A 25,434-nucleotide genomic window follows, 5' to 3' on the forward strand; every position below is an offset into this window, starting at 1 on the left:
AACTGCATCCCTGAGGCACTGTGGCCCAGCCACCAGGGTCCACAAGTCCAGCTCCCTGTACCTCCAGTCATCTGGGGTGACCAAACCACCCCTCTATAAGCCTGGCCCCCTTGTCTGCCCCCTCCCTGCTAGTTGTGTGCCCAGCTAGCCCAGGGAGCCCCAACTCCTGGTCTGGGGGCCCCGGGTGGCTCCAGGCTCAAGTAAAAGCCATTGGCCACATGGGGGTCCCCCTTCTCTGGATGAGCTGCCCTCAATCCTGGTCAGAGCCCAGGCTCAAGGGCCCCAGTGTCCCCAAACCCACCAGTGAGGGAAGATGGGGAGGACTGTAACCCCAGTGGGCAGAGCAGGGTCTCAAGGACAGAAAGGCTTCAGGGTGGAAGGGACAAAGACCAGATAGAGTGTGGGCCCTGCCTCCCACAGCCCCCTCCCCGGAGCACAAACCTCCTCCCTGCTCCCTGCTGCTGCTACTGCTGCTGCTAAGTCGCTTCAGTCGTGTCTGACTCTGTGCGACCCCATAGACGGCAGCCCACCAGGCTCCCCCGACCCTGGGATTCTCCAGGCAAGAACAGTGGAGTGGGTTGCCATTTCCTTCTCCAATGCATGAAAGTGAAAAGTGAAAGTGAAGTCGCTCAGTCGTGTCAGACTCTTCGAAACCCCATGGACTGCAGCCTATCAGGCTCCTCTGTCCATGGGATTTTCCAGGCAAGAGTGCTGGAGTGGGGTGCCATTGCCTTCTCCGTCCCTGCTCCCTAGAGCAGGGCAAAGGGGAACAGGCTCTGTGGGTGGGGGAGGAGCAGCTCACCGGCCTCCATGCTGGACTGGCAGGGTGGGCCAGACACAGTGAGGGTCACAAAGAGGGTAGATGGAGGGGTGTTCTCACCAAGGCCTGCAGCCCCGCCATGTCCCCCGAGCAACCCTCAAACCACCACCACCCTACTGGGCATGGAGCCGCATGAACCCAGCACAGACCAAGGAGCCCAGAGCCTGGGTCTGCATCCTATTCCTGCGAGGGGTACTGTAGTCTCACCCTCAAGGGGACCCCATAGGCATCCTGGCTGCACCAGCCACTCAGCCCCATGTGGCCAGGGTCCCATGGAGTCCTGGGAATCCTCTCCTAGCAGCAGCCTGAGCCACCTGGCTCCCTGCAGCTGCCCAGCGGCTTGGCTCTGGGCTCCAGGTTTACCTGCAGGAAACCCTAGTGAAGTATGTAGCCAGGTGCTTGTACCCATCCCAGGCTCCTGGGCCTGGGCTGCCCATCCTGGTTGGTGGACCATGGGATGAGGGGTGAGCAGGCAACTGGAAAAGGTGGGTTGAGTCTCCCAGGACACATGGGCCCCAACTGGGACCTCCCAGCGAAATGCCTCAGGATCCTGGTCCTCGCCCTCTCTACTCCAGTTCCCCAGCCTGTGTGGAAACATCGGTACCTCTAGTCACTCCAGCAAAACTCAGGAGTGCCACATTGGGACAGCCCTCTGCCCTGCCCACCCCCACCCTTTGGTGGATGGGGAGGAGGACCAGGGTTCCCAGGTGCTGGCTCTCCAATCACTCCTATCTCAGCAGGGAAATCACAGCCCCCAGGCTTGCTCTGAACCCTCTGGAGGTGGGGACTGGCCAGTCCGAGAACCCTCTGAGATGGACTGGCAGCAGGGGCAGCGACCCCCCAGAGGCATGTCTACAGTCTGTTCCCTCGGATCCTTAAGTTTGGGGGCTGGGAGAGGAGAAACAAGCTCCCATACTTCTGAAAATTCCAAACATGCATTCTCCAGGTGCCACCCACCCCATGGTGGGCTCTCCCCAGGAAGGGAGGGCTGCAGTACCTGAGCTGAGGGACCCCCCCCCCCCGCGATACTGTACACACACCAGGAAGCAGGTATTTCTGTGAGTACACCTAAGTGTGGGGCCGCACAGACGAGGGGCTGAGAGGGTCACCAGCAGAGCCGTGGGCGTCTCAGAGGAGGACCAGCCTTGGCCTCTTTGTTTGTTTGCATCCATGGTTGAAATTCTCAATACAAGGAGTTATTCAAGTCTTATTTATTCAATTAAATAGAAAGAAATCAGGAGCTAAAAATAACAATCATACCCTTGTTCCAGAAATTTCGAAAATACTGAAAGCATGAAGAAAATAGAAGTCACCATCTGAACCAGCTCTGGCACCACCAGGGCTGGTTTCCAGAACCGACCTTATTTGACAGCTGCTTGGGCCAGAGTTCCCTGGAGGCCCGCATGCTTCTTTGCAACTCTCTAGGAATTTACAATTATTTCAAAAGAAGCAATAGAAAAAAGCTGTCAGCTTCCCCTCCACTGGGAGGGTTCTGCTGTTACTGTTTTGCTACTTTCTTTCAGACATGCTCTGTGTCTTTGCCCCTTTTCCTCACTTAATGCTGTATACCAGCTTTTTTTTTTTTAATGGGCACATACTGAGCTTTTTTTTTTTTTTTTAATGGGGGCAGCTTCCCTGGTGGATCAGGTGGTAAAGAATCTGCCTGCAATGCAGAAGACCTAGGTTTGATCCCTGGGTTGGGAAAAATCCCTGGAGAAGGGAATGGCTACCTACTCCAGTAGTCTTGCCTGGAGAATCCCATGGACAGAGGAGCCTGGTAGGCTACAGTCCATGGGGTCACAAAGAGTTGGACATGACTGAGCAGCTAACACTTTCACTTTCACTGGGGTGTTTTTGGTTTTGGCTTCTTTTTTTCTTTTTGTATGTCAGTTTTTAAACATGAACAAGTATTGGCTGATGCCTCAGATGGCTCCCCTGACAGTCTTGGCGGCGGGGCGGCGGGGGCGGGGGGAGCATTTCACTTCTTTACAGTGAAATCTCCCCCAAGGAGCATGATGCCAGAAAGGAGAGGGTGGGTAGGTCATCCCAACCTGTTTAGAGACAGGAGCCCAGAGATGATCTAATACCCCATACAATTTGCTCCCAGAGTCAGACCACACCCCTACTCTCCTCAAAAGATTCAGAACCAGCTGGGGTTGGAGAGGAATACGCCCAATTTAGGGTTCCCCCCAGCTTGATGGGGCCTGGCCTGGGAAGGCCAGGCAAGAATGGTGGCAACCGGACCAGCATCATCAAAGCATTTGTCTCCCCGAGAGCCACACGCCCATCTGAGAAAACTTACATGGAAAAGTCCATTCAGCTATTCGAACGTGCTCTGGCTTTCCTTCCAGACGGCGGAGACCAGGGTCCCGTGAGTGGTGAGTAGACCTACTGGACTTATTCCCCTGGAATAAGGCTTCCGAGACCCAGACGTGAGTCAGCACCAAGCAGGGGAGAGTGCTCATCAAGCTCGGTCAGGTCCACGCCTCGGGCCCCACTCCAGGCTCCTGAGTTTCCAAGAGACAGTGCTGGGATGCAGGGCCTGCTGACTCGGCTAGGGGCACCACAGACTCCTCTGGGGAAGGGGAGTGGAGGCCCATCTCTGCACCCCACCCCACCTCTCTCCTGGCTGAGAAAAGAACCATGAATTCCTGACTCGAGGGTCTGGGAACCTGGCTGGCCCAGGCACCACCTGACCTGTGGCCACAGAGCCAGAACTCCAGGTGACCACAGGGTACCAGGCAAGTATGGCAGAGCAGGTGTGGGCTGGAGGCCTGGGCAGGGGCCCCTACCTTCCCCACCCAACCTGTGGTCACAGAGCCAGAACTCCATGTGACCACAGGGCACCAGACAGCACAACAGAGCAGGCATGGGCTGGGGGCCTGGGGCTGGGACCCCTACCTTCCCCACCTACACTTAGCCTCAGAGCCTCTGTAGACAGACCCCACATGGCAGGGCATGCCCCACCTGGGACCCGACTCCTTGTGGAGGACAGGGTGGGGGTAGAGGGGAGGGCGGAAGGAGGGGGAGGAAGAGGGTGGAGGGCGGCTTTTTAAACTCACCTTTAGGAAAGGGTGCTGTACACTAACCCACCTAACACCTGAGGCTGGGGTGGAGCCCCCCAGGGCAGACCCTGAACCAAGACTGGGATGGAAGAGCTTTATTTGGGGGTCATTGCAGAAAGCAGCCAGAGGGGGTGGGCAAGGCACAGATGTTGGATGTGCTTCTGCGGGGTCCTGGCCCCGGCACCCCTGCTCAGGGGTCCTGGAGCTTGTGTAACCGCAGCAGCCGCCGGGCCAGGCTGGGTGACTCCAGGCCTGCGGCGAGAGTCGCGGGCAGGCCCGCAATCCGCCAGCAGGGGGCGCTCGAGGAAAGCGAGCGCCAGGGCCGCCAGCCTAGTTCCGCGCATCTCCCGGCTGGCTGAGGTGGGCCCCGCCCGCGAGCGGCTGTCTGGACCACAGCTTCGAGGCTGCCTAGGCGCCCCAGTCCGCATCGCCTGGGCTTGTGGAATCAGACGGTTTCCTGGGCGCGCGCGGCCCCAGGCCTGGGCAAGACGACCGGCTTGTCTCTGAAGAGGACCCAGCACAGCTGAGCCTGACTCGTTCCTGCCCCTTCCCCAAGCCCGGGTGACCCTGAACCTGAGCTCGGAGGCCCAGCGCTGGGTAGGGGCGGGGAGGGCGTGGACTGAGGCGCCGCCCAGGGGAGGGAAAGGCGGGAAGGCGGAGTCCGGAACGTCCAGTGAGTGACCACCGACAGCTCCTGTGCTCACAGCTCAGCCGCCAGAGAGGATCTCATGTCAGGGGGCCCAACCGCTATACTGGGCTGGCGATGGGACCAGGTGAGGTGCCCACCCTCAAACACAAGGAGGGCGGGGGACTCCCCAGAATTTTAGCAGGATGTGCCGCTAGACAGAAGTGGGTGATGAGACGTCTGGAGAGCTGTGCAGAGGGCCTTCTCTGGCCCAGGACAATTGCTGCAGGCTGTGGGCGTCCTTTCTCACACAGGAGGGCTGTCTGTCCAGCGCAATTCTCCTCCCCTGCCCCTAGGACCCCTCCCGGTGCCAGTCCCTTCCCCCGGGCTGGCCCCTCACTCCTGGCCCAGCTGCCTGCCCTCCCCAGGCGCCCAGCCCACCCACAGCCCTTGATGTGTCTTGCTAGGTTTTGTTACACCAGCCCTCGGCTTCTCCTGGTGCTGCCCTTCCCCTCGTTTTGTGGCCACACTACTCCTGTGGTCCCTGATCTCCGTGGACCTCTAGCAGAGAGTCCTCGTGGTATCCTTGGGCCTCAAGCATTTGGCCCACACTGAGATGAGCTGGCGCTTGGTGGTTAAAGCTCTGTGGTCACCATCTTGACAGTCTTAATACTTCTGTCTTTGAATGTATGCTTTGTAAAGTGCCATCTGATTGATGCTTTTGAACTGTAGTGCTGGAGAAAACTCGAGAGTCCCGTGAAAGGCAAGGAAATCAAACTAGTCAAATGAAATCAACCCTGAATACTCTTTGGAAGGACAGATGCTGAAGCTGAAGCTCCAATCTTTTGGACACCTGGTGCAAAGAGCTGGTTCATTGGAGAAATCCTAATGCTGGGAAAGATTAAAGGCAAAAAGAGAAGAGGGCAACAGAGGATGAGATGGTTGGATGGCATCACCGGTTCAATGGACATCAACTTGGGCAAACTCTAGAAGATGGTGAAGGATGGGGAAGCCTGGCGTGCTGCAGTCCATGGGATCCTGAAGAGTCAGACACAACTTAGCAATTGAAAAATAGCAAAGTGCCATCCACTGGGACACAGGGGCACATGGCAGGGACTTGGGGTCTCCCAACAGCCCTTCCTCTAGGACCAATTCTTGGCTGCCCACTCCCCTGTCCCCCCACCAGTGACCATCACTTCCCCTTGCCTCTGGGGCGGGGTCTGATGGGGTGAACACAGAGGGACACTGATTAACAGGGATGGGCCCCAGGTATCTATCAGGGTATGTGTCCCCTCTGTGAGCCCCCTGACATTAAACAGCAGATAATAAATAATAAACACCACTGTGGGTCACAGAGAGATGGCAGAGGGAAGGGAAAGCTCTTCTGGCTTTTGAAACAAGGGCCCAAGTTTCGCCCAGCACTATGGCAGCCCCACAGGACTGGGAACTTGCCTGCATCACCTCACTGCCAAGGCTGATGCCTCCTGAGTTGGAACAACACTGCACAGCAACATATTCCCTGCTGTTATATCAATCACCCCATAGGGTGAGTCCTGCTCTCACACCTGAGAGACGTCCGGGCCCCATACCACCTGGTACTGTCTCTGGGGACAGATGATGGTTTGCTGCTGAGGCCCTTGATCACATCGAGCTCAGATATCACCCAGAGGAAGAGCCCAGGGTTGCCGCCAGCCGGCCATGGACTAGCTGCATGGCCTGGGCAAGCTTTAGTTTCTGGGAGGCTTAGTGGCTCCAGGAAGCCAGAACCGCTTCTATCTCACTCATTTGTTCTCTATCTGTTAGACTGTGCATCTCTCCTATGCCGAGCTGTCTTCCCAGCACTCAGCAGTGGACAGGGGCATGACCCAGACTGTGGGAGCTCCTCTTCCAGTGGGTGGGCAGCCAGTTCTGTGCCCTGGCTCCCAGTCCTGGCTGGTGAGTGTCTGCCTGTCCTGAGTCCATTCAGGGACAGACCCCAGGCAGTCACCCCTCCTGGCTCCATCTCAGCTCTGGTCCAAGGTGCTCTGTTCACCCCCATCTCTCTCTCCTCGGGGTCATGGGGCAGCATCTCTGCTCTTGAGCCTTCCCCTCAATGAACAGTCAACCAATCAGCACTTTGCAGGCTGTGAGGCATCCCCCACGATGGGGTGGGGTGGCAAGGAGGAAAGACTGCTTCTATCCCCAGAGCCCCACAAATGCAGGGCACATAGTCGTGCTCAGTTAACACTCAGGGAATTAGTGACCCATTGAGACATTTGAAGAGAGGCGGTTTCAAAGATGTTCTGTAAATCACAGGAGGCCCGTCAAGTTTCCTCTGGAGCCAGGAGCAGGAAGAGCAGGTTTAGGAGGTATGCAGCAGCCCCAGAGAAAGTACCGAGGAGGAGGTTTCTGGAAGGAGGCCATGAGTCCCAGGTTTAGGTGAGAAGGGGACCGGGGAGTTGCTGATGCCAGCACAGGCACCTCCATCACCCCTCTAGTGAATGGGTATCTTTGTTTGCAGGCCCCAGGAGGCCAGCTGTTGGGTGAGTTCTGTCCAACCCCAGTGGGGCTGTTTGCTGCAGCAAACAGGGCCTATACCCTTAAGGCCCCACCCCCAGTTGGGGGAAGGTCTACCTGCAGGTGAATCCACAGGCCTCTTCTGGGGGTGACCTGCCAGTTCTAATACCATGCAGGTGGCCAATATGTGTGCCCTTTGACCCAGTGACCCTGCCTGCAGGAGCCTCCTAGGTGTCCCTGCACAGGTGTGCATGTGCATCAGGGTCAGCGAGGCTAGAGAGGCCTGCCTCCCACCTTGTTCCTTTGAACACACAGACAAGGTGTGTTTGTTTTTGGCAGTGTCATATGTCTTGTGGGATCTTAGTTCCCCCCATCAGGGATAGAAACCGGGGCTACAGCAGTGAAAGAACTGAGTCCTAACCGCTGGACTGCTGAGGAAGTTCTAGGTGAGGTTTTTAACCATGGGCTTATGTGCCTTTGAAATAAATAGAAAATCAAACCTTTTAAAATCATTTGTAGAAACATTTAGACAATCCCATCCCAGTCAGGTATGGCAGGGAGGGGGTGCCTGGGGGGGCCCAGTATATGGTGGGTTCTCTCTGCTGGACCTCCTGGCAGGAAACCTGAGTCACGTGCCTGCGTGGACGTGGCTCCTCCCTGAAGCTGAAGGGTGACCAGGGGTCAGGTGGGGGAGGGCAGGAGCAGAGTGTTCTGGGCAGTGGGGAGAGCTGGCTGGTCCCAGCACAGATCCTGGGGTCAGGCCACCCTCTCTCCAGAGTTCCCGGTCTGCTTCTAAGCCTGAGCTGGTCACCACCACTTAAGGCCCTCACATCCCCTCCCTGTGCCAGGAGCTGGGATAGTTTCTCCCACTGTGTTCATAGCCTGACCAGGAACAGGAAGCCCAGCTCCAGACTCTGTGACTCCATCCTTCCTGTGTCCGCTGGTTTGCCAGAAGAAAAGGCTTCCCCTCAGGGCTGGTCTAGGGGGCCTCAGCCCCTATGCTGGGCCCACAGAATCTCTACATTGGGCCTCTGGTGACCCTCTGCTCCCTGCTCTGGGCGATCCTCATGCTATCCCACCCCCCAACATCAGTGAGGACCATTGCCGGATTTTCCAGCTGGCTGGGTGGCAGTCTGGGGTAGGTCCAGGCGTGGCTCTCAGATCCTGCCTGCCTCTTCCCTGGCCAGCAGGCTGGTGTGGCTGCACCACCTGAGGCCTGTAGTTTCAGGAGCCAATCCTTCCATAGCTCAGCCCCTGTTGAGCACCTCAAATGTTTCAGTTGACATCATTTGTGATCCCTGTCCTGGCTGAACAGTGAACCCCCAGACTCCTGTCCATTGGGTACCTGTGAGTATGGCATTATTTGAAAATAGGGTCTGTGCAAATACAATGAAGCTAAGATGAGGTCACACTGGATTAGGGTGGCCCTAAATCCAATGACAGTGTCCTCATAGGAAGAGGAAGTTTCAGAGACACAACACAGGGAGAAGCTCGTGTGAGACACAGGCAGAGAGCTAGGGACACTCGGGGCCACCAGAAGGTGGGAGAGCCAGCATTCCAGGCCTTTCACCTTCAGCAGATCTAGGCCTTGGGAAGATGTTACAAATGCCAGAGCTGGAAAAGAAGAGACCCATCCAGAAGCCATGTTGGAGCAGGGCCACAGGAGTTGGGAGGCCTGCTAGGTGTCCAGGATGGGGGCCTGGTGTGGGATAGGGTGGGAGTGAGTGATGAATGGAAGTGATGTCCCTTCAGGAAGGAGGGCAGGAAGGGTCTCTCCATTCCCCAAATAGAGACTCTAATGCCCTGAGCAGATCCTGGACTAGGGTAAAGTGCAGCGCTGAACTGTTTTCCTCCCTGTGGTGAAATTCGAGGTCAAGAATCTAAATGCAAAATGGTTATAAGCTGAGCCCCAAGGAGACCCAAGAGAGCGCTCACTAGGCGGCAATCTCAGGAGGCCCGAGCCCAGGGCGAGGACCGCTAACCTCAGAGCCTGGGCTCCCCTCCGAGGGTTGTTGGCGGGGCGTTTGGGGCGAGGTGTGGGGTAGAGCGGACTGCAGCCCGCTGAAAGTGGCTTTCGGTGGATGCTCGCATTCGCGGGTTGCTCTTCTTCACACCTGAGGGACAAGCGCAGGGGGTGCCACCGGGCTCACAATCCGCGCCAACCTGTGCCGGCACGCGCCGTGCAGCCGCATCATTGCCACCTCTGTGGCTGCGGTAGCGAGGCCAGACAGGTGCACACCTGCGGGGCTGGGCCTGCAGCGCTCCAGGACATGCCCATGTTACTGACTGGGCTTGCCCCATCCCGCCGCGCAAGACTGGGACCAGGGCGCGAGATCCGTCCCGCCGGGGGGCAGCGCGCAGGCGCGGCGCGTGGCTGCCCGTCGACCTCCCGGCCTGCCCCGCGCTAGCTGACGTCGCGCCGCCTGGTCCCCGCCGCTGCCGCTGCCGCTGCCGCTGCCGTCGCCGCCGCTGCCCCTGCCGCCGCCGCCATTGGAGTCGGCGCCTAGTCAGTGCGTCCCGTCCCGCTAGCCGCCTCGCGCCTGCCCACGAGCGGCTCGCGCGCCCGGCAGCCGCCGCGCCGCCGCCGCCGCCCGGCCGGCCGGTGCCCGGGGAGGAGGCGGCGGGCCCGGGGCCGCGAGAGCTCGGGTGACAGGCCCGGCCTCGCGGGGAGGCCCGAGCCGGCGGGCGCCCTGGCCCCGCGCCGCGCCGGCTGTTCATGAAGCATGTCGGCCACCAGCGTGGACCCCCAGGTAGTAGCGGGACCGGGGTCGCGGGGCCGGGCGGCGGGGTCGCGGGGGCCGCTTACGGAGCCGGGGTCTGGGTCGCGGGGTTGGGCTGGGGTCATGGGACCGGAGCGCCGTCGTCTGGGGCCACGGACCGGTTCGGGCCGGAGCTCGTCGCCCGCCGGGAGGGGTTCTCGTGGATAAGTTGTGTTTCTTCTCCCCGGGTGCTGTCCGTTCGCATGTCCGGCCTGCGGCGAATCAGAGAACAAAAGGACAAGATAATAAAGGTGAGCGAAGTCGGGACGGCAGCCAGGGACCGGGGCGGAGGGGCTCGGGAGCGGAGGGGGCGGCGCTCGCCGAGACCCGGTGCACGTGTATGGGAGAGAGAGAGGTCTCTGAAGCGGCGGCCAGGACCGCGGAGTTTTCCTTTCTCAGCTTTAGGGAGAGAAAACTTCGGATTTTGATATTGGGGGAGACGAAACAGGTTAAAAACAGGGAGTTTTCAAGAAGTAAATCGACGGGGAGAGTAATTTCGTAGTTCCCTCTTTCCTCAGGGTAGTGGCGGGGGGAAGGGAAGGAGGCCAGGGGCTGAGCGACCCTTCCGTCTGTGACCCCAGGCGTGGGGCTGGCCCTTGGCCCTGTACTCTGGCTCCTTACCCCAGTAGTTCAAGCCTCTGTCTTTTGAGTGTCTTGTAATCTCGGGATAGTCTGGCTTGGGGTCCACCCCTAAAACTCACTCCTGGGAAAACTGGTGACGCTTCATGTTTACTCCATAGACTATTTTGAACCGGTGTGTGTGTGCCTCGGGTGTAACCAAATAGGGTTATCACGTTTGGAGATTGGAGAAGGCCCAGCACTTCTTTACCTTCCCCTCCTTTCCTGGCTGAGTGTGGTGACAGTGGAAAGTAAGAGTGCAGCCAGATAATAGTTCAGAGACGTCCAGTTACAGCTTCCCAGCCTCACTCCCACTCCTCGCGGGGCATACAAAGACCTTTGAATGCATCACCTTTACCAAAACCGGGTTATAAGTTCCTGGCATTATCTCATCTGTACCTCCCTTTTGTTAGTGTCTACCAAATTCCAATTAATTTTCATAAAAATCGTTACCTAAGTTATTGAAAGTTTTGTATCACTTTTCTAATTAGCTGCGTGTCAATTCTGAATGTCTGCGTCCATTTTTAAAGTAAAAGCAATTTCTAGAAGTTGATGGACATAAACTTGACTTTTTCCAATTTCCATGATTAAAAGCAACGTTTTAAGAATTCAAAGGTAATATGTTCCAAATTTTCTTGCAGTACAAAATGGTTCTTTGCATCAGAAGGATACCGTTCATGACAATGACTTTGAGCCCTACCTTTCTGGACAGTCAAACCAGGTGAGTTTATCTTTTTATAACATGTTTGCATTTATTTCACCTGAGTTTTGAAAAAGTAAATACACCTTTACTACTTATTTCTGATGTTATCATCCTGAACAACAGAGATGCAGACTATAAAATACTAAAGGTAAAGTAAGACACTGACAAAGGCTTGTTTTGAAGAGCAGCATCACATGGAAGGTGGGGCATGAGCGCAGTGAAGCTGGTCTTCTCTCTGGAGGAGATGACATCCCACCGGGGCTGGCAAGCATGCGGCATTCTAGTTGGGCGGTCTCAGCATTGCTGGGTCAATGATGGCATTGCGTTTGACAAAGTGGAGTGTCACTTAGTTCTCTGAAGCTTTCCAGTGACTTTTTTTTTTTTAGCTCTGAGCGATTGGAATTTTGGTCTAGGAGCAGCTAGAGCAGGACTCTGAAGTGAGGCTCCATCTTTGAGTTCTTCACGCCGCTGCTGACTGGGACACTTTCTTGATGGCTTGCCCTCTCTGCTCACTTACTTTTCTCTAGACAGTTGAAGAGGTGACTCCTGACAGAGTTGTGGGCAGGGTGGACTACAGGGTGCCCCTAGAGCTCAAGGCAGTACCTAATGGGTTGTAGCCATCCGTTCTCTTAGGTGTTTTCTTAGCCTTGGCAGTAAGGGGATTGTGGATTGAAGTGCTCTGTTTGGGCGGCCGTCTTGCACACTGTAGGATGTTTAGGAGCCTCCTGGGCCTGCATCCATGAAATGTCATTAGTATCTGCATGCTATCTCGTGTGACAACCAGAAATGTCACAGGTGTCTTCTGGGGGGCTGTGTTGTCCTGTCTAAAACCACTAGGTCAGTTTGAGTTCAAGTTTAAACAAAACATCTGTCACTTTTAAAGTACATGGTGTATGTTTGCTTTAAAATAAAATGAGGCTCTGCCTCTTTCCTGTGGAATGAAGCTGGGCTGCCTGTTTCCTTGCTTGTCTGCTCTTCTCTGGAGTGTCTTAGGGCTTTTCTCCATTCTCTTTCCTGCTCCACTTGGCAGGACAGAGGCTGAGGGCCACACACTCCCCACCCGACCCCACCCCACCCCACCCCACCCCATCCCATCCCGAAGAACCCACCCCTCCTCTCGGCAGGACAAGGGACTGCTCTGTGATGGCCTTTCAGCCAGAGGTGTGGCAGGAAGTTGAGCGGACTTAAACTTATTTCTCTTGCATGATTTGCTCCAGCAGTGTTATGTATTAAATTTTAACCAAAAATATCAGGAGAGGAGGTTGCTTCATTTAAAACAAAATTTCTTAAGGTAGGATGTTTTAAAAAGGAGTAGATGGCTTCCTTTTTTTTTTAAGTTTATTTTTGACTGCTCTGGGTCATCTTCATTGCTGCATGTGGGCTTTTCTCTAGTTGCAGCAAGCGGGGGCTACTCTTTGTTGTGGTGTGTGGGCTTCTCATTGCAGTGGTTTCTCTTATTATGGGGCACGGGCTCTGGGGCGTGTGGACTTCAGTAGTTGTTGCACATGGTGTCAGTAGTTGTGCCTCACGGGCTCTAGAGCACAGGCTCAATAGTTGTGGTGCACGGGCTTTGTTGCTCTGTGGCATGTGGGATCTTCCCAGAGCAGGGATTGAACCTATGTTCCCTGCATTGGCAGGCGGATTCTTAATCACTGGACCACCAGGGATGTTTGAGTAGGTGACTTTCCAATGTCAGTGGAGTACTCCCAGCTGTCTTACTCTGGGGAGGCCATTGGAAAGACTGGGGTAGGTTGGTGCTGTCAGTGGACACTTAAAAAATAGCCCCTTCATTCTGCATGTTAAGATGTGCTGTTCTCAGCAAGATGACTAGACAGCACATCACTTAAGAGGGACTCTGTTAAGAAAACTCTTGATAGAAAGTAGACTGTCCAGAAATGCCCAATTGTGTAGGAAGCATGCCACTCAGGAGGGCTCTTAGATCCTAAGTTTTCCTGGCCTTTTCATATTAGGGACACAGACCGTGAGGGCCAGTGAGGTTCTGCTGTGCCCAGTGGCAGAGCCAGGCTGTGGACTGAGCAGCAGGACCTCTCACAGCATGCAGCAAGGTCCATGGGTCCTGTGTGTGCCACTCCTTTCTTCACCAGGGCTGTGATGCCATCAAGAATCCCTCCTCTAGATGTGGGCTCTGCTGCTATATCCTTCCAGGCTGCTAATGAGGAGGCCTGAGTGGCGATGGCTGTGGCCAGGAGCAGTGAGCCCACTTCCCGTCTGTGCGCTCAGTCTTTACTGAGGCGGTGTTGACATGAGATGAGCTGTGTGTGTTTAAAGAAGGCGGTTTTCTATGTGACTTTCTCTGGTACGCATGGCACCTGTGGAGCTGTTGCTAAGGCGAGGTTGTGGGCATATCCATCAGCCTTGTGATGCTTTCTTACCTTTTCTTAACCCAGACGTGGTGTGTGGTAGCCAGTTGGAGACACTGTTTTTCTGGCTTGTGAAGCCTTAAGGCTTCAAATGATTTGGAAAACATTTAAAAGCACACCTGTCAGTTGAGTTAGGTGACTTGTACCCACGCTTTGGTAGGTCTGCCTTCCTCAGAAAGGCCCGGGGTCCCTGCTTCTGGTGTGTTTTTCTTCCTAGTGGCCTCAAGGAGCATCCTTATGTAGCAGCTCTGGATCTGCTTCTGTGACTTGAAATACTCATCAGTCAGTATTTTGGAAATGATGAGGGTAGAGAAAGCACAGGGAAGGACAGCAGGGCTGGGGTAGGGGGCCCAGGGGCAAGGGTGAGAGGCGTTGGGTGGGGCCCTGGGGATTCCCTGGTAGCTCAGCTGGTAAAGAGTCTGCCTGTAAGGCAGGAGACCCTGGTTCAGATCCTGGGTCAGTAAGATTCGCTGGAGAAGGGATGGGCTATCCACTCCAGCATACTTGGGCTTCCCTGGTGGCTAAGCTGGTAAAGAATCTGCCTGCAATGTGGGAGACCCGGGTTCAATCCCTGGGTTAGGCAGATCCCCTGGAGAAGGGAACAGCTACCCACTCCAGTATTCTGTCCTGGAGAAGGCCGTGGACTGTATTGTCCATGGGGTCACAAAGAGTTGGACACACTGAGCGACTTGCACTTTCTGGGGCTACCAGATCATCCTGACTTTGCCCTTCTCAGGGCCTTCCTGCTTTCCGGTTCTCTGTTTTTACCTCTGAAAGGTAAGGAAAGACTGAAAGGACCCAGAAAATTCCTGCTCAGAGTTTTGGAGACAGTGCCTCTGAGTTTGGTGTGAGTGCTACCGGCTGACAGAGGGCTGAGTGTGTGGACAGAGGGGCCCCCGGGGCTCAGCATCTTCACTCGAGCATCTGGTTGTTGGCAGACTCAGCAGCATCCCCGCTCGTGTTGACGGTGACAGAAAGGGGGAAAGTCACCTTTTTCACTTTTCCTCTTGAATAATTCAGTTGTTCTGGGTGTAATGAGAAACATTCGCCTCCTAAGAAAAGAATGTTGTGTGAATTCACTCGTTCCGAGTGCTAGTGCCGATTCACTGGGAGTCAGTGTAGACCCATTTGGGAACCTTTTCGAAAGCTTTGCCGTTGGTCGTGTCCTCTGATGAGATGTGGGCAGAGCCCCTCAAGTGCTGGGGGTGTTCCTCCACTGTGGGATCAGCATGGCATCACCTCAAGACCTCATGTCGCTGTTTCTCACACGCCATCCTGCGAGGTCGAGCTGGCTTGTCCCTGTGTGAATGCTCCTCAGCATGCTTCGCAGGTGGTGTGTGTGTCTTGGGCTTCTGGAGGCTCCTTTCTGTTTCCCCTTCTGTTTCCCCTCCAGTCCCGTCTTTTGGTCACTGTAATGGTTGAGTCCCTGTATCGTTTGTGAAACTTAAAGCATTTGAGTAATTTCAGAATTTCTTTCTTCTCAACAAAATGGATATAGGGGTCAAACATTTCAACTTTTAAAAAGGTGATTCTGGTCATTGAGAATGAGAGACTTTTTCCTAACGTGGTTAAGTTTTAAGTATAAAATAACTCTTAATTATAGAATTAATTTATGAGTTTATTGTGTTTTACTGTTCGGGTTTTGAAAAACGGTTGCCTGGGGCTGACTGTCAACGACTCTGAGTTTATACTGTTTGGAGTGTCCATTTTGTTTATCACTTTAGATTTGGTCACGAGGAGGTGTCCTAAGAGTCCAACACATGGGGGTGTTTTTTCTCCCATTACTGGACTAATTCTGCCTTGAAGTCCTGTCAGCCTTCCTTTTTTGAGGCCCTGAATTATACAGAGGCTATAATTAGATGTCTCATGTGTGAAAGCAGTCGTCAGGGTGGTTTTACCTGAGTCCTCCTTAAGAGTTTGTTCTGTACTGCTCCTTTGACTAGACCAGTGATACAGCTGTCCAGAGGTGTTAGTGTGCTCGGAGGAAGTGGGCAGTTTGTTTTATCCCTTTGGTCTCTGCACCCACGTCCCTGGCGGGTAAGCTTGAGCCTCCTGACCTGGGTTGCATGGCTGACTAAGCAGACAGCGTGTTTGCTGTCTCAGGAGCCCAGCTGGGGAGCGTGTCTGTAGAGCCCTAGGCCGCGGTCAGGCGGGCTTCCGAGGGGCTGGGGTGATCACGAGCAGCCTGAACCCTGGTCGGCCCCACAGCCCGGCTCACGGAGTGAGCACAGCTCAGTTGCCCTGTGACCTGGAGCCTGGACAGTTGGCCTAAGCACCATGTACGGAAGCACCATCTTTGTGGGGAGGGGATGCAGACCACAGCGAGGAGGGCGCCGCAGGTTCCCTGCTGATCCCAGCAGCCTCACCTGTTACTCTGCTGCTTTGCTCTCAGAGTTTGGAGGGAGATCTGGCTGATGTGGGACTGGGCTGCCAGTAAGATGGGAATGAAAATATATATGCGGTTCCCAGTGCTGTAGATCACTGCACACAGCCTGCTTGTGCCCCGTGGTCCTGTGGGGACATAGTGTCAGGAGGGGTCGGGCAGGGCTGGTTCAGAGCCCAGCTCTCCCAGTAAAGGGGACCCTGGCGTGTGGAGACGCTAGGGAGACTTGCCCATCCCCCATAGCTGGGTCTCCTCTGAGAGCCTGCCCAGGAAACAGTGGAGACTGAGGGGGCCAGACCTCTTTGGGCTCAGGGTTGGAGGTCCAGGCAGATGTCCAGAAAAGCCTGTGGAGGGGTCTCTGGGGCGGCCCTTGACAGGGGCAGGAGTCCTGAGGGTTGAGAGTGGGAAAGGTATCCATCCAGGCGCGTCATTAGCGAGCATCCTGGCTGCTGTTAGAAGCGCCTGCTGCCTCTCGAGCACTTCGTCACTCTGCCTGTGCTGCCCGTGTCCTGCTCGAGTGTTACTGCTGTAGGACAGAGACCTGCTCCTCAGGCTGCTTCCTGTGAGTGGTCACTCTTAAAAGTAGAGTGGCGGGGCGGGTCTCCTGACTCGAGTCATGATCATGACAAGTGGTCCTGAGTGTTTGGGTGGCCACGTGGGTCGTCTGGGTGTTTGCCCTCTGTGTCCTGCCCGGGCTCCCGTTGTGTGCTGCTCACACCTGCGCTGAAGCGGACGTGCTCGGTGTGGCAGTGTCTCTGCCATGTCACGGCCTAACTCTTCCCGTGCTTGTTTTCACAGAGTAACAGTTACCCCTCCATGGCCGACCCCTACCTGTCCAGCTATTACCCGCCATCCATCGGATTCCCCTATTCCCTCAACGAGGCACCATGGTCTACTGGAGGGGACCCTCCAATCCCCTACCTCACCACCTACGGACAGCTCAGTAACGGAGACCACCACTTCGTGCACGATGCCGTTTTCGGGCAGCCTGGGGGATTGGGCAGCAACATCTACCAGCACAGGTTTAATTTCTTCCCTGAAAACCCTGCCTTCTCGGCCTGGGGGACTAGTGGGTCTCAGGGTCAGCAGGCTCAGAGTTCAGCCTACGGGAACAGCTACACCTACCCGCCAAGCTCCTTGGGTGGCACGATTGTGGACGGACAGACAGGCTTTCATGGTGATACCCTCAACAAGGCACCAGGAATGAACAGCCTGGAGCAGGGCATGGTGGGCCTGAAGATTGGGGACGTCACCACCTCTGCAGTCAAGACGGTAGGGTCGGTCGTCAGCAGTGTGGCCATGACAGGCATCCTTTCTGGCAACGGTGGGACAAATGTGCCCCTGCCAGTGTCGAAGCCGACCTCATGGGCTGCCATTGCCAGCAAACCTGCTAAACCACAGCCGAAAATGAAGGCCAAGAGCGGGCCTGCCATCGGGGGGGCGCTGCCCCCGCCACCTATTAAACATAACATGGACATTGGTACTTGGGACAACAAGGGACCTGTGCCCAAAGCCCCGGCCCCCCAGCAGGTTCCAGCCTCCTCGGCGGCCCCCCAGCCCCAGCCGGCCATGCAGCCTCTTCCCGCCCAACCTCCCCTTCCGGCCCCACCACAGCACACGGGCCCCCAGCAGCTGCCCCAGACCCGCTGGGTTGCCCCTCGTAGCAGAAATGCGGCGTTCGGGCAGACTGGGGGCCTCGGCAGCGACAGTAACTCCTCCGGGGGCGCCCAGCCCAGCACGACCCCGAGCGCAGAGTCCCACCCCGTCCTAGAAAAACTGAAAGCCGCCCACAGCTACAACCCCAAGGAGTTTGACTGGAACCTGAAGAGCGGGCGTGTGTTCATCATCAAGAGCTACTCTGAGGATGATGTGCACCGTTCTATCAAGTACTCGCTCTGGTGTAGCACAGAGCATGGCAACCGGCGCCTGGACAGTGCCTTCCGCGCCCTGGGCAGCAAGGGGCCCGTCTACCTGCTCTTCAGCGTCAACGGCAGCGGCCATTTCTGCGGGGTGGCCGAGATGAAGTCGCCTGTGGACTACGGCACCAGCGCTGGGGTCTGGTCCCAGGACAAGTGGAAGGGCAAGTTTGACGTGAAGTGGATCTTTGTGAAGGACGTGCCCAACAGCCAGCTGCGGCACATCCGGCTGGAAAACAATGACAACAAGCCGGTCACCAACTCGCGCGACACCCAGGAGGTACCCCTGGAGAAGGCCCGGCAGGTGCTGCGGATCATCGCCTCCTACAGGCACAGCACCTCCATCTTTGACGACTTCTCACACTATGAGAGGCGCCAGGAGGAGGAGGAGGTGGTGCGTAAGGTGAGCCTGGCCGGGCGGGGTCCCTGGCCCAACACGGACGTTGAACAGCTGTTGACACAGCACCTGGGTCCTTGCCAATTGTTCAGAAACAATGGGTTGCAGCCTCTGTTGTAGAGGACTTGGGTGACTCGTTAGAACAGGGCTTCCCAGTCTCTGTCCAGCCTGGAACACTTAGAGTTCTGTGGCCCCAGGGTGGACAGGCGAGGCTGCTGGGCCAGATGCTCCCACTAAGGCCCAACTGGGCGTGGCCTTCAGCAGTGGGGACACTCCAGTCTAGAAGTGGCTGCTGCTTTATTCTGTCTTAAAAACCCAGTATGCTGCAGTTTCTGGAAACATGAATCTGCTCCATCTAATAAGCAGTGGGCAGGGGAGATTGGGATGCAGACAGTTCATAACTGGAGTGTGTGTGTCTGGAAGCACAACAGAAGACCCTTGAACTGGTCTCTGAGTGGGTCCCCACCTCCTGTGCCAGCGCATGGGCTGAGTCTGCTTGGTGGGAGACCGGCCCAGAAATGGGGAGGACAGGGCACTGGCACACCTGGTAGAGCCATTGTGTTAAGAGCTGAGCCTGAGATTCTTCCTGCTTTTTTGGTATTAAAATGTCTTTTCTTTCATGAAATATCAGTTGATAATAGGTGGATTTTCAATCCTTTATAGTTTTCTGTGTTTTTTTTATTTTAAAAAAAGATGCTTTGCCCATCTGGGAATTCAGTGTCATGAGAGTTTTCTGACAGAAAGGCTTGTAAATAGGACATAGAGCACAGTGCTGGTAGCAGTTTGGAAGTTACACAGACTGACCACCCACAAAGCTTTGGAAACAGGTTGGTTGCACTGCCTCTTTGGGGCGGAAGAGAGATGTCTTGTTTCCTTTCAGTTAGTGTGAAACGGGTATGAAATGAAACGCAGAGATGCTGAATTTGCCTGGATAGGATGTAGGTCTTACCCACGAGACTTGAGGCCCCTGGTGACCAGATGCTGGCTCTGCGTGTGTCTCACGCGCTGTGGCCCTTGGTTCTGATGGGTGTAGTGAGCCGAGGGGTAGACTTCTGCCCTGCCCTGGTGGCTGTGTGAGGTACCTCTGTCCTGGAACTTGCCTCGTGGTCATGTGCTTGCATGTCGGGAACAGGTAGACGGAGGAGCCACCCGAGCCCAGACCCGTGGGGCCCATGGCTTCCAGCTGTTCCTCTGGGAGCCTCTTCAGCAGGGCTGTCCTCTGGCTTTGCTGGGAGGCTTCCCTGGGCTGTCCCTCCCCCTGGGGCAGGGGTACTGCAGAAGCAGGCATCATGAGCCAGCCACCTTTGTTCACAGGGGTCAGTGCTAGGTTAATTCCCGTCTTGGAACCCCAACCCGTTGCTGTCCTAGAGAGATGTCAGGCCTCTCTTGGGCTCGGTGGGCTGTGGAAGAGTGTGGGTGGGTCTTGTCTTGGCCCCACAAACATCTACCAGGACACTTGTCCCTGTGGTTCCTTCTGGAGTTGGCAGCTGGCGCTGATTTCCTGGCAAGAATTGGGTGTGTCCTTAAAAAAGATGTGGGTGGAAGCAGCTCTTCCTCGTAACCTCTGAGCTTGCTGGTAGGGCAGCCACCACCAGGAAGCCCACCCTGGAGGTTCTCAGGTAGTCTTTTTGTTTATCAGCTGGTGTTTGAAATGATTGCGATGCTTAGAGACGTGTTGTGTTGAAAGGTAAGACGCACTTGCCCTTGGACGGGCGTGTCACTGCCCTGCGTCTCAGCTATCCATCTGAAAGCGGGCTGGCTTTGTTGGGAAGCACCTGGTCTCGTGGCAGCTGGATCAGACCCAGGCGTGCAAGCCTCTGGGCTTTAAATCTAGAGATGGCTACTCCCTAGGGCGCTTAAAATAGTGCAGGTTTTAAGTGACAGAATCAAGCTGGAGAGTTCCTCATACGACCAGACTGGCTGCGGCCCGCGGTCAGCTCTGCAGACATAGCGATTCCATGGAAAACTGGGCAGAGATGGAGGGTCAGGATTGAGCCTCTGCTGAGGAGGCAGCGATTGGCCTCTGTTGGGCTTGGTCTGAGAAGAGGCTGTTCCAGTCTCAAGGTGGTGGTCGTTGTCATGGTTAGAGGAGTCGGGGCTGTGGGAGGAGCCCGCCCTTGTCAGCATCACGTCAGCCGCAGCCACTTTGAACTCAGAAGAGAGTCCGGCCTTGCTGTCCAGGAGGGGCAGGAGCTGGGCTCTTTCTAGGAGGGTGCAGGACACACAACTCCTAGCGTTTGCAGGTCAGAGTTCAGGGTGGGGAGGCACAGTTAATTCCTGGAGTCGTAGCTGTCCACTAGCCTGCCTGCTCACCCACATACTTGGGGGCTTTTTCGGGACAAGGGGACAGTATGAAAAGTATGGCAGGTGCTCCTGCTGTTGACCAGCCCTGGGTGGGGACATGGGGGACCAGGGAATTGGGGTCTTGTTAACCTGAAGGTACGTGAGGTCAGTTTTAGCAAAAGAGTGTTGTTTTTTTTTTTTTTAAAAGAGAGTGTTTTTACTGCATTATACTGTATGTGTGTAGTGACTCTTGTAGTGGTCCTTTCCCAGCTTCATCCTATCCAGAGGGGCAGTGGGTGGGGGGGCGGCGGGAAACGTTGCCATATTTGCAGTCGAGTCAAGTGGCATATCGTAAGGAGAGGCTGAGATGGCTTTCAGCAGGCGGGCGGACATGGGGACGTGGAGGGCTGGCACTGTGTTCACAGGCTACTCACACGCCCGCCCTGGGAAAGGTGGTCCTGTGGGCAGTAGGAAGCAAACTGGCCAGAGGAGCCTTCCGTGCCCAGGTGTCACCGCATGTTGGCAGTTGTCAGGTGCCTGGCCCAAGTGGCCAGGACGCCAAAGCTTCAAGCTGCCGTGGGTGGTGGCCAAGCAGGGAGCAGGGTCCACATCTGGCCACAGCACCTGGACCTGGAGGCACGTTGTCTGTGTGCGCGGAGGCCCGTGTGTTACACTCTCCCCTTTCCTTACAGGAACGGCAGAGTCGAAACAAGCAGTGAGGGTTCAGCAGGCTCTCGTGCCGTCTGGTCTGACGTGGGGCTGCGCGGCTGGAGGGCGTGTGCCTGGTGCTGTCTCCCGGCGGCGGCTCTGCTGGCTTCATGCAGTGCTCGCCTGCTTACATCTTTATGTCCTTTGTAGTTTGTTTTCGCCCAGATGAATCTGCATTCATTTGTATTTTTTCTATGTATCATATAGTATTGTAGAACTCACTAATAAAGGACTATGTTTTGTCAGCTTATCAATCACACTGACCTAACGCGAAATGTTAAGTATTCTTAAAAACAAAAACTTAATTCATCCCAAAGATTTATTATTTGGGGGGAACATTATGTTCCTATTCTTAAATTCACAGTCATTTAACATCTTTATGTGAGACCTTTTGTCTCTCACCCCTTTTGCTTTAATACTGAACATAAGACACCATGAGTTGTCTGCCATTTTGGTGTTGTGTTTTAAATTTGCTTCCCTTCAAGATGCTGAAGTCCACAGGCTAATGACCGACTTGTTCGGCTGCTTTGCCATTTCTTCCGTTATCTGTCTGAGATGCTCATCTGCCCATTTGACATCTACTAGGCAGAAGGATAAATTTCAGTTTTTCAAAAGTTTGGTGAACCTGCTCTCCTTGGAGCACCTGCCTCCTGCCTCCGTGTGTGCCTGGGGTCTGCTGTATTCCTGGTTGGAGGTGACCACAGGCTGGGCGCGGAGGGGTTCCTTCTGTGTGCAGACCATTTGACTTCCCCCTTTTTTCACTGGAGAGTCCTCGAGCTGTTTCACGTTTTTATACCGATCATACTAAGCTTTAAATGTGAGATCTGGTAGTCCAGAGGGGTGTGATGGATGATGCTGCCGGTTGTAAAGTTCAGTTTGTGGGGTCTATATGTTCTTTTATCCTGTTGAATGGGTAAAACAACAAATCTTTCAGAAACTTAATTTGTTGTCATGTTTTATGGAATGAGGGGCCACTGAAGAACTCGCCATGGGAGTTAGAGCATGAACGTGGCGTGCATGCCTGCCTTCATGCTCACTGCACACGATTCGAGCAAAGGGCCTCCCATGCAGAATGCAGGTGCTTCTGAAAACTGTGTACTCGACAGGCCCTCCGAGTCACAGTGCAAACTGTTTTATTTAGACTTGTATTTAGAACGTGTCACTTTCTTTGAACCGTTACCGCCTGTGCGGAGTCTCGGACGACATCGGATAACTTTCTCTAGAAGAATACAAGCCTTAATAAACAATACCCATTTAGCAAGTCTTCTGTCACTTCATTCTTCACCCTCTTCTACCAATTAACGTTTTAACTGCAGAGCCAGTTAACTCAACTCTCCAGAGGCCCGTGTGTCCCCCGCATCTGCTGCCATGTCTCACGTGTGCTCAGTCGTCGGGCAGCCTCAGAGAGCATGCAGTTCCTGGCTCAGCACGTGGTCGGTGAGCAATGTGCCAACGGCCGCACTGTGCTGGGGTGTCCACCGGCTCCCGCACTCAGTGGCAGAGGCCAGGGCAGGCTCGGCTGCTGACTGGCTCTGAGGGTGTCCCCCCCACCCTGCTGGCTTTGTGGACACTTGGGACTGAACGTGCCGAGGAGGGCAACACATGCAGGTGTGGGAGGGCTTGCGGGGATGTGCATAATCACCATGTCCCATCCTGCTTTCAAAGGGCTGCTGGTGGCAGCTCTTCCCTCACACCCAGCTCGTCAGCCTGCCTTGTCCCCCCTCTGTCCACCCAGAAGCCTGCCATGCAGGAGTTCCATGATGGGTTTCATCTGCCCAGTGTGCTCCACGCAGTCCCTCCGGCTCCAGAGGTTTCCTTGGAGGGTCTGACTGCAGACCCCATCCTCACGGGCTGGTCCGCAGAGAGCTCATCCTGCAGGTGGCTTCTCCCTTGGTGGGGTCCTGCCCCTCTGGCTCCTTGCCATCCAAGATCTCCAGGATGGGGAGGCAAGAGCTGAGCTGAAGCAAGAGCTCAACTGAGATGAGATCCAGAGCCCAGGCCCATGCGTGGGTCCTCACGTCACCGGCAGCCAGCAGAGCCCCTTGGGCTCCGGGGCCCTATGTGCAAATTGCCCTCCCACACATACACATGCTGGTTCCTCCCCCTACACACACACACACACGTACACACACATGCTGCTTCCTCCCATATCCTGGAGTCACTTGAGATTTGCATGATCAACTTTTTTCCCGAAACCAGCTGTGTTCTAAAGGAATTGGAGCAGCTGTCCCACCCGTCTTCACTGCAGCAACTGGATGGATCCTGTGGGGAATGTTTTTCAGCTGAGCCATCACTGGTAGACCGTGTTCTTATTTCTGGAGAGGCCCCTGGAGGAGGGTGTGGGGAAGGTGGAGGGAATCCCTCCACCGGGCAGCAGGTGCAGGGTTAGTGCTACCTGGACGCAGTGTCAGCCTCAGACCCACCCCTGGTGGGGGTCTTCCTGAGGGCAACTCAGAGCAACCAGGTGCTTGACAAGCTGTACCTGTGGTGACGTGGGGTGAGGGTCCCGGTGGGTGTGGAGCTGGGAGGGTGCAGGAGCAGGATGGCTGGGCCTCCAGCATGGACCACTCGGCTTTTGCAGGCTGGCAGTCTGGGTGATGGTTTCTCATGTGACCAGGCGGTGTGCCCTTGGGGGTCTGGGAGGGGAAGGGAGATGAGGGGCTGGTGGATGGCCCCTGCTGTGAGCACAGGGCCATGTCACCTCAGCCCTGCTTAACTAGCTTGGAAATTAGGGGCTTCTGTAGGTGGAGGGGAGAAAAGGGACCCTCCCTGGCACGGGCCTGACAGGCTGGGGACCCAAGGTACAGTGCTGTGGACAAGTGTCCTGCCCAGGCAGTGCCCCTCCCCGCCACGTGTCGGCTCTGCTGCCAGCTCAACCAGGGAGGAGGACTCCCTCAGCTGGCCCTCTGACTTGGGACGGTTTGCCTGGATTGGGATAGTGGTGGCCTCGGCCATCGCCAGGGCAGATGTGGCCAGCCCCACCCCTGGCTTGGTGGGAGAGACTGAGGGGGAGCAAGTACTATTTCTCAGTCTAGGTAGAGCGGTCAGGAGGGTGGGCTTGATGAGCCCCCAGACATCTGGGTCCCTGGGCAGAGCTGCTCCAAGGGGCAGGGGAGGGCCTGACTCCCCTTTGCTATTTTGGGGGACTTGCCAGCCCTCGGGACAGGGCTTAGGCACCTGGAGATGGGGAGGTACCAGGTGCTGTGAGAGGAGCCCTGGTTTTGGGTTGAGAAGGCTGCTCAGAAAGGCACATTCCTAGGGGCTGGGGCCCGTGCGGGGCTCGCAAGGAAGCCACATTCTTTGCTCTCAAACTTTTAATTTGGAAATAATGTCAAGTTTACAGAGAATCTGCGAGAAGAGAACAGAGGACACCTTTTACCTAGATTTGCTTGTTGGTAGTGTTTTGCCCCACTTCCTTGGTCATTTGCTTGCTGCGTTTGTACGGATGTGTCATACACATGTGTGTTGTAGACAGGTGTGCCTGTTTTGTGTGTGTTGTGTGTGTGCATGTGTGCTGTATATGTGTGTGGAAGGTCGTGTGTATGTACATACGTATGTATTGTATATGTGTGTGTGTGGGTATGTGTTGTGTGTATATGTCATATGTACGTGTAGGGTTGGGCTTGCCCAGTGGCTCAGGCGTAAAGAACTTAACCTGCAATGCAGGAGATGGGGGATTGATTCCTGGGTTGGGGAAGATCCCTGGAGGAGGGCCTGGCAATCCACTCCAATATTCTTGCCTGGAGAATCCCCATGGACAGAGGAGCCTGGAGGGCTACAGTCCTTGGGGTTGCAAAGAGTTGGACATGACCGAAGCGACTCAGCACATACACACACACGTAGGGTTGCGTGTGTGTTTATGGTGTATATGTGTGTGTGTAGGTATGTGTTGTATGTGTGGGCTGTGTGTGTGTGTATACAGGTAGACTGTGTTGTATATGTGTGTAGGTGTGTGATGCATGTATCTGTGTGTAGATATGTGCATTAGACACATGCATGTGTATGTATAGGTAGGTATTGCTGTATATGTGTGTTGCATGTGTGCACAGGTTGTGTGTGTGTTCTCGCCCTGTGGGAAGTCTGTGTGGAGCTCTCAGCAGATGCCCTCGTGTGTTGGACTGCAGCACATCAGGTGTCAGTGAGTGGACACAGCTGGGCCCTGTTTGGTTGTCAACACAACAGTGTCCTTGGCAGCATCTCGGGGGAGGAGGGGGTGCTTCCTGGCCGGGCCTCCCCTCCCCCACCATTGCTGTGGATGATAACCTCCCACCCCACCCCCA

At 55.4% G+C, this 25,434-nt stretch overlaps 2 protein-coding genes across 4 annotated transcripts; one reads left to right on the forward strand and one right to left on the reverse strand.

Annotated features, from left to right (window-relative positions):
• Positions 1–8,520: 8,520 nt before the first annotated feature.
• LOC112449235 (CLK4-associating serine/arginine rich protein-like) lies at positions 8,521–9,724 on the reverse strand. Its single transcript, XM_025000897.1, has 3 exons — positions 9,246–9,724; positions 8,942–9,120; positions 8,521–8,705 (listed from the first exon to the last, which is right to left on the reverse strand). The coding sequence occupies exons 1-3, from the start codon at positions 9,722–9,724 to the stop codon at positions 8,521–8,523; spliced, it is 843 nt and encodes a 280-aa protein (XP_024856665.1).
• Positions 9,417–22,499, forward strand: YTHDF1 (YTH N6-methyladenosine RNA binding protein F1). Of its 3 annotated transcripts, NM_001191416.1 has the most exons (6): positions 9,730–9,756; positions 9,992–10,016; positions 10,416–10,421; positions 11,025–11,104; positions 16,649–18,169; positions 21,139–22,499. In NM_001191416.1, exons 1-6 carry the CDS (start codon positions 9,730–9,732, stop codon positions 21,163–21,165), a joined length of 1,686 nt encoding a protein of 561 aa, NP_001178345.1. In that variant the 3' UTR covers positions 21,166–22,499. The 3 variants fall into 3 exon arrangements, with proteins under 3 accessions (XP_005214870.1, XP_005214871.1, NP_001178345.1); XM_005214813.5 differs by lacking the exon at positions 10,416–10,421 and having other exon boundaries at positions 9,417–9,756; positions 21,139–22,411; XM_005214814.5 differs by lacking the exons at positions 9,992–10,016; positions 10,416–10,421 and having other exon boundaries at positions 9,417–9,756; positions 21,139–22,411.
• Positions 22,500–25,434: the final 2,935 nt, after the last annotated feature.

The sequence above is a fragment of the Bos taurus genome, chromosome 13 (assembly GCF_002263795.3).
Source record: "Bos taurus isolate L1 Dominette 01449 registration number 42190680 breed Hereford chromosome 13, ARS-UCD2.0, whole genome shotgun sequence".
Classification (NCBI taxonomy): domain Eukaryota; kingdom Metazoa; phylum Chordata; class Mammalia; order Artiodactyla; family Bovidae; genus Bos; species Bos taurus.